Consider the following 13,577-nt stretch of genomic DNA (forward strand, 5'->3'; position numbering starts at 1 on the left):
TTCAGCAACGTTGTGGAATCCTCGTGTTCGGAACCCCTGATAAGGGGGACTGCTGAGCGATTGGCTCGTCGAGGCTCTACAGGCAGCAAGGGCTGCACATACAGTGGTCACCGCTCGCCTTCCCTCCTCCTGGCCAGAGGAAGACGTAGGAGACCGCTACTATTTTACGCGTGATTTTCCTTTGAGAGGGGGAGAGCAGGAAGTGCCTAGGAAATGGTTCACGAGAGAAACCTAGGAGAGAGGCGGAGGAGAGCTCATGGGTGCAGTCTGTGAACAGTTGAAATACTGATACCACAGCAGCACTGGAAAACCAGACTCCTGCAAGAGCAAGCGCTTCCCAAGCCATCCCGATGGAAGGAGAGGCGGTACCCGAGGCCAGGAGAGCGGCCAGCAAAGCCACACGGATCGCCCTCGGCATCTTTGTGAGTGGCACCGTCGTGCTTGGCACCACACTTTTCTTGGGTGAGTGAAAAAGTTGAAGCTAACCTGAGCATAGCCCTCCCCGGACTGTCTGCTCGGAGAGGGTGTGTGTGCTTCACAACGTGTTTCGATGAAAATCTTGGTCTCTTCTTCCCCCCCCCCCCCCAACTTTTATATTTACCCTGAAATGGAAGTGTGTCAGGAAAGGGATTTGTTATGGGAACATAAGAGCTGGAAGCTGCAACGTGAGCTCATGTAACTTTTGAATGCTGAATTTAAATTTGGATGCTCAGTTAAATGTGTTCCAGCCAGAGCTGGGCTCTTTCACAGAACAGGGAGAAACCGGTGAGATTATGCACATAGGGTGTAGCTCATAGACTGTGACCGATGTGGGCTAATATTCTCTGTTTCCTGAATATGAATCTGTAGTGCACACATTTTATGGAATCTTTTGGGTTTTCCTTCATTTGGTTTTCATTTAGGGCTTTGCTAGAATTCCTGTAGAAGGCTTCAATACTGTGTATGCTTGCACATTTTTTGGATGTTTCTGTTCTACGATGAATTGCAAAGTTGCCTTTGCAAAAATCATAGAGTGCATCCGGGATGAAATTAAAATGTTTTGATCAGATTTATGAGCTCTAGCTGGACACAGCAGAGAAAGAATTAGTTTTTTCTCTCCGGGATTTGGAATCATCTATAGATTGGTTTTGTTGGGATATCACATGGAAGCATATACCTACACCTATAAAATGATGTGAAGAAGTATAAATGTACCCAGAAACCACCAGGCAGAGAAGAGAAAGCCGTGTTGTTTCCTGTAAAAGCTTGCAGAGACAGATCCTCTTTTGGAATAATTCGATCCAACTTTTCATTGCTTTCGACCAACACGGATTTCCCTGGACTGGAGGGAACTTAACCTCTAAGCAGATCTTTTGCTTCCCTCTGATCCTTTATGATCTTGTGGTCTTGTTTGAAGGGTCTGCTTAGTTTATAATCACAACAGAGAAAATTGTGCCAGGTTTTCTACAGAATATTAAAACACCAGGCTCGCACTCAGTTAGTGTTTTTTTGCTCTAGAGCAAGTTCTACAAACATTTCCAGACAAGTAACTTTTGTGTATGTGAGTAATCCCACTCAATTTGACAAAAGTCTTTATAAACTTGAGCAGGATTGAATCTTCAACTTGTTAGTGCAAAATATTTTTTTCTAGATTAAAAATAATGTTTTTCACTTAAAGAACACAATATCAAACACCAGGGAGTAATGGAGACACCTTTTTTTTAGCACTAGTTTGTTTTTGTCTTGCTTGTGAAAAAGCAATAGATGTTTACCACCATAACTTGTCAGAGATAGAAGTGCTTTATCCATAGACCAGATGTGAAAATTCAAGCACATGTATTGATTCTTAGAGATAGTTTTCTAAGTATGCCAAGGCCTATTCTGTAGCCAGTGATTCAGTGTCAAAGTTTTTGTTGGCATAACTGCTAAGGAAATGAAAATGCTGGCCTTGGGTCAACCAAAATGCTTTTAGGATTTGTTTTGAAATTGTCTGAGGTTTTCAACCTAAAGAATAAAGGAAAAAAGTTAAATTGTTTTGGTTTAACATTCTGTCAATGCAATATTTCCATGTTTCATTGTGAAGCTGTGTTTTGTTTGTAAGCTTGAGTTTAACTCTTTTGTAGTTTTATTAAACTGCAGAAAAGGAGGCCATTATTTCTGTTCATGTGAAACATTCTAGGCATCTCAGAATGACCTTTTTTCTTCAGTTTTCACTTAATCTGAAAAACTTACTGTTTCTGGTAGACCTGAAACAATTTCCCTTCCATTTTCCAGCCTGAGGAGTGAAACGTAGCCTTCTCCTGCTTCTCTTGTTTCTTCTTCTCAGAGTTCCTACGACTCTAAGGGGAATCTGTGGGAATCACGTATTTTTATTTAGTGTTGCTCGCTCGTACCTGCTGTAGCCATACTGGGACTTCAGCGGGAGCTACCGGGGGAGTCACTTGGCATCCCACAGGGTCCTGCCTGCAGCTCTCCGGACGGGGCTGTGGGCTGTGGCAGGACAGGACAGGAGCCACCTCCTCCTCGGGAGCTGGGGCCAGAGCAAAAGGAAGCAAACTGGTCTCCAGTCCTCTCTGGGAAAAAGTTAGGCAGCTTTGAACCCCAATTTGGTAGCCTCTCCTCCAGGCTTGGTAGCCCTTGAACTTCTCAGATTATAGGAACATCCGCATTGTTTGCGTCTGCATACTTGTGTGCCTTTTCTCCTTTCAGATTTTTGGGGGGGAATTTTATTACAGTGTATATTTGCTTAAGAATCTGGGAAAAGGCTTAAAGAGGAAGAAGCTGGGACACTGGGTGTTATAACCACAAATGTAGGTAGTAGTGTAACGGTTAGTTCTCTTAACAACAACAAAAAGGCAAGAGAACAAAAGCAAGGCAAAGTGTTTCAGTCAAAATTAGCTGTTAATTAAAAGGGAAACGTTGCTGCCAAAGAATTTTTAAAATTTGCTCTAATGTTGAAATTGTAATTGAACAAAACCATTTGAAATGGCATTTTGCTTTTGTTCGTAAGCACCAAAACATGAGGTCTTCTTCAGATTCTTTACTGTTTTTTTTCTTTCTCCCTTATTTTCCATCAAGTGCAAAATAATTAAGTGGTGTCTGGGAGTTTTTTCTCACTTCTCTGTTAAGAAAAAAATATAGCAGACTTTCAAGGCCTGGACGGGTTCTAAAAGGCTAACTTTGAAGCAGGGAAAAGGTGAGTTGGGAGTAGTGCAACACTTAATTAATAGGCACATTATCAATTATTTGTATTTCATGTGGCTCAAAATTGTATGCTGGAGACCTCCACTTCTCCATTTTCTGCTGTACTTCAATATTCCAATTACAATCTTTATAGGCCTCAAAATCTCGTGTATTTCTTGGCTGATTTGCAAAGGTCGTTGAGGAGGTGTGTTTCACTGAGTCAATGCAAGCTTTAGTAAAGTTGTCCAGAAATATTTTCACATTCTCAGTTATCTAGGAAAATTTGATTGAAATCCAGCCATTTCTGTCATTAATTGTCACTAAAGCTGTAAGCTTGGAAGAGATGAAACAGCTTTATATTAAATTCTAGCTTTAGGTTTTTTATGGTAAAATTTTCCTGTGCTGAAATACCATTTCACACCTTCCAATCCCTTTTTGAACAATATGTAACTACAGGAGAAATTGCTTTATAACTATCAGCACTGGTAGAGCCACGATACCTTACTATATTCCATTGTTCAGGTTTTTTTGTTTGAGTTTTTTTGCTTTTTTTGCCGTGGAGTGAGTTATTAAGCTAATGGATATAACAAGACATTCCTTTATGTGTACCGAGCACATCTACTGAGTCTTATTTCATCCGCCCCTCGGGACTATCCCACCCTCATCCCGAGTATCAATTATCCGCATATTTGCTGCCTGGCAGCAGTGTCTGAAATTAGCAATTCCTATGCTTAAGATTCAGTGGCAAATGTAATACACATTTTTAAAAGATGAGCAAAATGAAGTGGCAGTTTCATAGTTCTTGTCAGCAAGGTTTTTGGAAGCAGACACGAATACAATACTTTTGGGAGCCAGTTCAGACAGGAATTGTGCTGTGCCTTATAAAGCACAGCCATCTGTGCGCCCATCGCTATCGGGTTTATTCCAAGCTGGAGCCAGGGGACCCTGCAAGCGCCCCGTCGGCGCTGGGTCATGCTGCTGGAGGAGGAGGTGCAGCGGAGCAGCAGCTCAGAAGGAGCTGCAAAAACCTGGCAGAAGGTGACCGGGTAGCTCCATGTTGCATCGCCAGCTGCAAAAGGTGCATCGCTGGAAAATGATAGCAGCAATGATTAATTGTTTGTATCGTGGTGGCTGGTGCTCGCCGTCCGTGAGTAAGGCTGAAGGGTTGTCACTCCAGGCGCTGTGCAAAAGTACAGTGAGGGAAAGCCCTCGCTCCATGCTGCCTATGAGCAAAGACAGACGAAGGGGCAAGCAGGCACAGGAGGGGAAAATAATTTGTTAGGAGCTGCAGTATTTACTTAATACACATTCTAACTGTTTTAAATCAGTGCAGTCAGAGATGCATTAAGGCCAGAGCTTGCACTGACATTTGAATGATAAAGTACACAACATTTGGCCGCAATGGTCAAAATTCATTACAAATGATCTCATTATGGTTTTCCATTTTGCAGTTAGCCAAGGTCTTATAAAGTTTCATCAGAAGCAGCAGTACTGTTTGACCTCAGAATGCATTGAAGCTGGTAAGCAACAATTTTATCCTCTCTTTTATGTTATGATTATGGTATGTTAATGAGATATTTATACTGTTAAAATTTTTTCCGTGATACACTTTACTCAGAAAGATTCATTAATAATGAGAGAAAAAAACCCAAACTTTTTTAAAAGTCATTGTTGAAGTGCTGCAGATCTGTTTATTTTCTACAATTAAAATCCATGGTTTAAATTTTTTTAACTCTATTCTACCCAGCTTAACTCAAAGTTTCCTATGGGGTTTATTTATTTTTTTAACAGGAAGCAAAATGGTGGGTGACTTGACCTCCAGGTGTACTTTGTTGTTTCCTTCCCAGTAGTCAGAAAACTAGCAAGTGAATTGTTGAACACAGAGATGCTGTAGGGCCAGATCTTGCACGCACTTGCACAACTTGTAATGTGGTGACTACAACTCAAAATCTGCAGCTACTTCCATAGTGGCAGGTTCTTTTCCCCATGCAGAAATACATGTGGCAACCCTTATAGAGCTGGGACATCCATTAGTATGAAATGCAAACTAAAGGGAATGGGCTTGGTAGGACCTGAGAGAGACCCATTTTGCACTGGTCAGTTCTGACAGAGTTTTGCTCACGCTGAATGAAGGAGAGTTTCACCATCGAGTGTAACGAGACCACAGATCCAACAATAGTTACCATATCTAGAAATCTGCCTCTAGAGGTGTTTTACTGGAAACAGGGTGCATGCTGTATGAACTTATAACAGTATTTATTTCCATTCTGAACAGTATTAAGCGATAAAGTGAGGTGCTTGGTATGTGTTTGAAATCCTGAAAAGTTCTGTGGGGCTCCATAAATTGAAAAGTTTGTAGATCTCAATATGACCAGGACTTTTCTTGTCATTCTGCTTCCGCTCTGCGCTGCACTGACAGTGCTCTTGGCTGCCCTGGGCACCACCCTCCAGAGCTGATTCTTGGATGAGTGCAAATATCTAAGTAAAGTGGGAGACTAATCAACACACCACCACCCCTAAAACCCCAACAAAAAGAAGTGTGTGGGCTTTGTCTCGAGCTTCAGAGCAAAAAAAATGTCACTTAAGAAGTCTGAATCTGAATTTTCTTTCTTCTTCTCATGTGCACATGAAATAACATGGATTTTTTTCTAAGCTCAGCAGAAGCTGGGATTTTGCACCAAGGCAGATTTGGACACCTGCACAACCTGACTGTTTTAGCTCAGTGGACTGCATAGTGACTGCATAGTGTCTCAAGACCTGAGCCCTGCCTTGCCGAACAGCATTTCAGGAGTGATAGAAAATTGCCAAGGACCAAAATGTCTTCAGTGTGGTCAGTTAGAAAGTTGCTAATGTGAGAGAGAGAATACAGCTGATACATAGAAATATCATAGGAAGGGTCACTCTAAGTGGATGAAGAATAGTTACTGGATGCTAGAGATAGCACCATGAAGTCTGTAGAAGTTATCAGATTTCCTGCTAGGATTTTTAATCAGTTATTTGGATAAGCCTCAAAACACATCGTTGTTTAGCCAAAAATGTCCAGTATCCACATATTCCATGTTACTCGACCCATGTAGATTTATGCCACAATAATGCATGACCATTTGAATAGATACTCAAGAGTTATAAAGTCTCTGGCTTGTCAGACTGATCTCTCTCTTACCAGTCTCACCTGCAATAGCTGGCGGGGCTGCAGCCACATGACGGAACTGAAAATACTAGTTATCTTTTCCAATGGTAGATCAGAACTTGATTTGTTTTCTTGTGCAGCTATTCAGCTGAAGGTAAACAGTGCATAATTTCTGGAATGCTAATTACAATCTGTTTGATATGTATTGCTGCTAAATTCCTGAGGCAATTAATTCCATCATGCCAATAGTGGAAACTCTGTCTTCAGGTGTCTGGTTCCAACAGTTCACGTTCCTGTAGTGCTAGGTTCAGTGGTCCTTGCTGTACAGCTCTCAAGAACATTCACTGCAGATATTTTGTCTTTTTTTGGCTTCTCATGTAGGCACTGCTAGATGCTAGAGAGGTTGGGCGATGTTCTTGCTGCTCTTTAAAAAATGGCAGAGATTGGGGCAGCAAGACTTACCTTGCAAGTGAGGTCAGCATCACGTTGCAGAGACTGGTAAATGTTAATTGTCATTTCTGGGCTGTGGCCTCATGTAATTCTCTGTTTAGGAAAAGGTGTTCCAGAAAATCTATGTGGTGTGTTTTTTACAGCTGCTGCGATATTAAGCAAGATAAATCAATCTGTAGACCCATGTGAGAATTTTTATCGATTTGCATGTGATGGCTGGATACATAATCACCCTATTCCTGAAGACATGTCAAACTATGGTGTTTATCCTTGGCTGCGACATAATGTGGACCTCAAACTAAAGGGTAAGTATGTCACTTCTGAAAGTGGTTGGCTGGCTTTTCAATGTGGCTTGTTAACCAGCTGGTTTTGAAATGGGTAAAGACTCCATGCTCCTTTCTGATTGTTGGATGGTATCCAACAGCCCAACTTGATGTTCTCTTTTAAGTACAGTTTTGTTGTTTTTTATTGAAAATAACATGGAGAGATAATGAATTATAACAGAAACAGAATCTAGAAGGAAGAATACAACTGCTGGCAACTCTACAAGTTAAGAACGGAGAGACAGAAGGATACTCCTTATACCAGGGGGCAGGATTTGAGCTCTTTTCCCTGTGCAGTAGACGGGTGGATGAGAGCACAGGAGCAGAGCACACACCTTTAAAAATGTCCCAGATCCAGACAAACATCAGCCTAGGACAGCACTCTGTCTCTGACAGTGGCCAATAGCAGGAAAAGAATATAATAAGGCAAAACCAGAGTGATATTTTCCAGCCTACTTACCTCGCTCTGGCAGGAGGCAATTTATGGACTTCGGAGGTGGAAGTTGTTCGGGTATTGCGTTTCCTTCGCGTTGCCATTCAGGCTGCCGTTGAAGTACCTGAGCTATCATCAGTGAAACAGAAGGCTGCTTAAAAATGTGTGTTTGCAGGAAAAAATAGCCCCAGGGTGGAAACGTGTAGGAAGAGAGGTATTTTAATCTCTGTGTGATGTGGCTTTGTGCTATACTCTGCAGCAAGGCCACCTCATCAGGAAGCTCTGCAGACCAGTTGGGGAGAAAGGGCAATGATTATCGTTAGGTAGGAAAACCCGCCCAGATTCTTATAATCTTTGCTAAAAGCAAGTCATGCAAAACGAGGGGAGATGTGCAACATTTATTATTGTTGGTGGTGTGCTTGAGTGTTGTGCACCTTGAGCACATTATTGACCTATTAGTTGACGTAAGAGTCTGCTTTGAGCTCACTGCAGAACAGAGGTCAGGTTTAGGATGCTGTGCTTAAATAAAGCATTTTTTTTTCTCTGAGATTTTGCACATATGTGCGTGTGTAGGCATCAAAGCCCATCTCCATTTGCTTTCTTCATTCGTATCGTATTCAATTTTTGCATCGTTAAGTATTTTAAAAGCTGCATTCAGTTTCAGAATATGAGTTTGGAGTTTCAGCATAGGACACGATCTGATAACTGCTGTTTTAAGTCTGCTGAAGATGTCACAACCAAAGGGAAAAAATATTGTCAGAGCCTGTTTTAAGTTATGCTTTGCATTCTAATTGTTCTGCTGCCAGAATCAGGCTGTATTAGATAACTGTACATCCTACATGAACCACAGCCACAAAGAAGCCAGGACTAATTGAATATAGAGTAGCAAGCTGTGACTCTCATTCTTAATTTCCTCTTTTTACAGAGCCTAGTCAAGGACATCATGCTAAGCCACATTTTTATATGGTTTTCTTACTGCAGTCCCTTTAGAAGTTGCTAATCCCTAGCTAGGAAAATACAAGACAAAGAAAGAAACATCTAAGTGAGAAGTATTTGCTTAATGGAAACTCCATATCAAAAAAGGTGTGTAATGAAGTGCCTCATAATGACTGAATTAGGAGGCCTAAACTGCTCCTTGGCACGGTGCAGGGACAGAGATGTGAAGTGTTGAGTGGTGTACAGGAGTTGATTTAATGGAAGATTTGTCATCTCCCTAACTTTTTACTTAATAAATTTTCGAAAATATATTCTTGGTGATTAGAAAAGGAAAAGGAGAAAAAAAGTGTTGTATGTCAGTGTTGGTAGCTGAAACAACAAGGCGTACCGTCAGCCTTGGTGTATGTTTGTGTTGTAACTTGAGTTACTTTGATAAATTAGTTTGCCACTCTGAGTTACTCATTTGTGGATGACCACAACCATGCTATCAAATGTTTTAGCAAGGTGAAGAACTCTTGCATAGAGAAACATATATATGGCTGACCAGACCCTGGAAGTCAATTTAACCTCTCCTTCGTAAAGAACTTAGTGGAATTTTGTACTTCATTATAAATGTCCCTGTTTGACATTCAGTAGATTGAAAAAGCCCCAGTCTTTAAAGAGCTGGTTATTACACAAGTTCTATGTTCTGAAATATTTATTATATTAAAGAAAACTATTAATCTTAAAGTGATAACATGGCTTGGTCAGAAAGCCGCATTTTTCATATTTGGTGTTCTTTGATGGTGTGATATAGACGGAGGTATTTATTCAGGCAATATATTAAAAAATTATGTTACTTGAAATAAATTATTTGAACATCTAATCTATTTTCTGGTCCCTGAGTGTTCCTGAATCTTATGTAGAAAGGGAGTTTGGGTATTTGTGAAAAGACCTGTGTATGGCCTTGGTTGCACAAGGGTATCTTCAGTTTTCTGGAAGCTTCATTTTTTGTTCAGAGTAATTTCTACAGAAGACCTTCCCATCAATAATGGGTAGCAAGTGTGAGAATTAGTTTTGCCTTACCATGAAGTGGTAGATGTGGCTGTATAATGTGCTGGTCCCTGCATTAAGTATTGCTGGGTTTGGGAGCAAAGCTCTTTTTTTTATTATCCTGGTTTTTTTTTTCCTTTTTTTTTTCTTTTTTTTTACCTTTTTTTTTTTCCTTTTTTTTGAGGTTGCAGACACACAAGAGCATATAACTTTGCAGGTATCAGCTTCAAGAAAGAGTAGAACTTTTTTTCTTTATCAGTGAAGGTTTTTGGTGCTTTAATAGGGAATTCCAAAGAGAAGAATGGCAATGGGTCAATGGAAAATAGAACTACTCAGCAGTAGATTTTTTGCCTGCATATCTCTGGTTGATTGACAGAACTGGAGAAGAAACATTCGTTTCAGGGTTCTTCTAGATTTGTAAAATTTAATGTGATAGTTAAAAATACTTTTTTTTGTAAGTTTAGGCTTTATAATGGGGTAGGAATATATCATGGAATCATAGAATCATTAAGGTTGGAAAAGAACTCTAAAGTCATGAAGTCCAACTGTCAACCCATCACCGCCATGCCTGATAAAACCTGTCCCTAATCTCCGTATCTATAGGTCTTTTAAATACCTCCAGGGATGGTGCCTCAACCACTTCACTGGGCAGCCTGTTCCAATGCTTTACAACTCTTTCAGTAAAGAAGTTTTTCCTAATATCCAATCTAACCCTCCCCTGTCGCAACTTGAGGCCATTCTTTCTCCAGCTGTCTTAGGGTGGATTCAGACTAAAATTATATCATGATTTCCCCATTAATTTCTTTTCCATCCTTTGTTTGAGGGTCACTTGGATTTCTTTTTCTGCTCTCAGAGGAATCCACGAACCACATGTGCAACTCACTTTGATCTCCTGGCTACATAAAAAGAATAAAATCCTAGCCTGGTGAAAGCAGTGGTAGGTCTTTCCTTGGGTGTCAGCAACAGCAGGATTTCACGTGTTGTGGAGGGCTGTACAGAGGACAATTGCAGATAACCAAAGATATGTTAAAGGCAGAGACTTGTGGTTTTGGTTATACTCCGATCCAGATAATGGACATCTAATATTTAGGTTAATATTTCTTGATTCCTTATAGAACTGTCCTGGGGAGGACAGAGGTACTCCTACTTCCAGTTAACCGTTCCTGGCTGGACCAGACTGTCCCCGACTTGAAGCCAGACTTTCTTTTGCAGTTACACTGTAGGCACATTAAAAAGTGCCTCTCATTGGTTAAGAACAACCCCTTTTAGCGCTGATGGGTCTCTGAGGAAGCTCTTGGAGTCCCTCAAAATGGAAAAAATGGTTTAACTGTGGCACCTGTTGTATGAACAAAAGCTATCTCAAACTGCAACTGTTTCAGCCTCATGTCAGGTTAAGATTGCAACATCTCTGTGAGTTAATAAATGTTTCTCACCTACCACAAAATTTCCTGCAAAGCTATTTGTTTTTTTGCTGAATTTTTCTATATTGATTCATGAGCTTTATTGAGAGTTTAGGAGCGCTGTTGTCTATACTGTTGAAATGCAAGTGGCTTTTTGTGAATATCTCAGAACTGGAAATCAGAGGCAAGTAAATCAGTGCCTATTACCTGTGGTGAATGTTGATCGCAAACCAGGAGGTTTCTTTTCCTTTCTCTGAAGTCTACAGAACAATGATATACAGCTGAGTTTTGGGTTGTTTTTTTTTTCAAGTGACCATGCAGGAAGCAATAAATTAAAAAAAAAAAAAAAAAGAACCCTACGCAAACATTCCTAAGTCTCAGCACTGCAAAGGAGCTGACTTATGTGAATCATTTGTGAACATGTCTTCCAGGCCTTTCAAATTTAATTTATTTCTGTGGAAACCAGTTTACAGATTAAGTCTCCATACTGATCCTGGCCCAGTGAGACACCTACTTCAGACTAATTTGCTGTGCTAAGCTTTCTAACGTGGCTATTTTCTGAATGCCAGTCAATTTAAAGTGAGGAATTGTCAATGTGGCAAAGAGAAAGAAATGGAAGCCATTTAGGAGGATATGGTGTGTGGGTTTTTAAGGAACATGAGACAGACAGCAAACAAAATAACTTGGCAGTGTAGGCAACTTTTCTCAAGATAATTTGCAATGATTCTCTTTAAAAAATAAATTATGTTTAAAGTAGAACCAGTAAGGTAAAAATATCTCAGTATGGAAATTTATGCTATTTGACCATAGGATAGTCCTTTCAGACAAATTCCAGAAGTCAGTGTTGAGCAGCCGCTGTCCTACACAGAGGATCCTGTGCCACAGTGCACTTTAGGGCTGGTTTCTTTTCTCCCACCCTTCAACAGGTTCTCAGTTGGGACCACTAGGATGGCATGGATGTGGCCCGTGGAATCTGTAAGGTAGTTGCTGTCACTTATCCCTAGGTTTCTGTATTAGCTGACCTATGTTTTTTGATTTCTTCCTTCAGAGGTAGCTGGTTGAGAGCTGTCCCAAGTATGAGGGAGAATACCAGTAGTACCTAAAAAAACCCCAAGCCTCAGAGGATATTTATGTTATTGCCTCTAGCATCCTCTTGTTGGAGAGCTGCTCCTGGATAACAAGAGAGTAGCAAACGGCAACAGCACGTAACGCTGCTTTGCTTGGTCATTTCTACTACAAATGTATCTCTTTTTAATGGTGCAGACATTTTTTTTTTTTGTCCAGTGGTCCAGATCTTTCCTATAATGCCTTATTCATCTAAATGTAAGAGAAAACATAAATGGCAAAAATCAGGTGAATGTCTCTGGGCAGCTTTTCAATAAAATGAAGTACCTGAGTGAAAGGTGGAGAAACCAGGACTTTTTCCAGGCTTTGTGGCTGCTCAAAATGAAAGTTGTATTTGTAATCGGTGATTCTGGGAAACCATGAGTACAGAAAGGAGATAATTTTGGTTCCTAAATGAGGTTTTAAGGCAACACAGTAACTGAGCCACAGGATTCCCACAGCATCTCCCTGGTTGGGAGACCAGAGCGGCATCCTCCTGCGAGCCCTGTGCCAGGCTGCTGTTCCTCATGCAGCACAGTATTCCCCCTGGATTTACAGTAAACCTCTATTCTGGCTGTTGCCTGCAGAAGGTTGATATGCTCATATCTGCAGATATTGAGTTTCAGAATTACTGTATGACTGTACATTAGATTACTGTATGACTGGTAATTTTGCAGAAAGAGGATTCATACCTTGGAAGTCATAGCAATCCATGACATCTGATTTCCCATTTTCTGACTAACAAAAAAAATTACACAACTACATGTTAAAAGTATGAATATAATGAAGTAAAGCTTGATGCTGCCACCTAGCACGGAGCTCCACCTATATTGTAACAACTGGGGATCTCACAATCTTCTGATTTCAATGCAGTTTAAACTCTTGTGCCTAATACTGTCATGATGTGTTATCCCCTGCAGCATAATACTGGCAGGCTAGAGGGGCAGGGTAGGTGAGAGGGAAGTATTGCTCAAAAGATTAAGATTTATTATTGAAATCAGATTTATGAACAGAGGCTTTCACATCCCCACAAGTTGGTTATTGGTTTTGTTACAGTTTGTGTACAGTTATGTTAGTTGACTTTTGGAGGAACTAACATGATGTGCTTATCTTCTCATACACAAACTCGGAGAATTTACAAAATGCTGAAACTGTAGAAACAAACAGCATTGACATTTAGGAAATGTGCTGTATATTAGGGCATGGAGCAGCATTAGGAAGCTTTTATGTAAGCACAGCTGTTTGAATGCCATTTCTATGAGAACTTCCATATTGCCAAAATGGATACTTAAGAAAAGGATTGGGGAATTTCTTCTAGGGGTGTGGGGGGCAACTCTAAAATGGCGATATATTAGTTAGATTTATTTGTATAAATACAGCATCCTTTCATGAAACTGGTGTTTGGAAACATTTGTTTGATTTACTTGATTTATGTTCCTTGGGAAGCAGAACCTGTATGAATTGATTAATTACTAAATCTTCATGAATTCCTGTGGACATACATATTAATTATATCCTCACTAATGCAAAATTAATTCATAAGGATTATATGTTCTATCACAATGTCAGAGGAATTAATAATGATGAGCTGGTTATTTTCAAGAGTC

The 13,577-nt window shown here is 40.3% G+C and overlaps 1 protein-coding gene across 1 annotated transcript in view; it reads left to right on the plus strand.

Moving 5' to 3' along the window:
• Positions 1 to 350: 350 nt before the first annotated feature.
• PHEX (phosphate regulating endopeptidase X-linked) overlaps positions 351 to 13,577 on the plus strand; it is a 105,696-nt gene continuing 92,469 nt past the window's right edge. Inside the window, exons 1-3 of the mRNA XM_075442480.1 lie at positions 351 to 462; positions 4,614 to 4,682; positions 6,886 to 7,047. Coding sequence (XP_075298595.1) covers positions 351 to 462; positions 4,614 to 4,682; positions 6,886 to 7,047 — 343 coding nt within the window. The remainder of the gene's footprint in view (positions 463 to 4,613; positions 4,683 to 6,885; positions 7,048 to 13,577) is intronic.

The sequence above is a fragment of the Opisthocomus hoazin genome, chromosome 1, assembly GCF_030867145.1.
Source record: "Opisthocomus hoazin isolate bOpiHoa1 chromosome 1, bOpiHoa1.hap1, whole genome shotgun sequence".
Lineage (NCBI taxonomy): Eukaryota > Metazoa > Chordata > Aves > Opisthocomiformes > Opisthocomidae > Opisthocomus > Opisthocomus hoazin.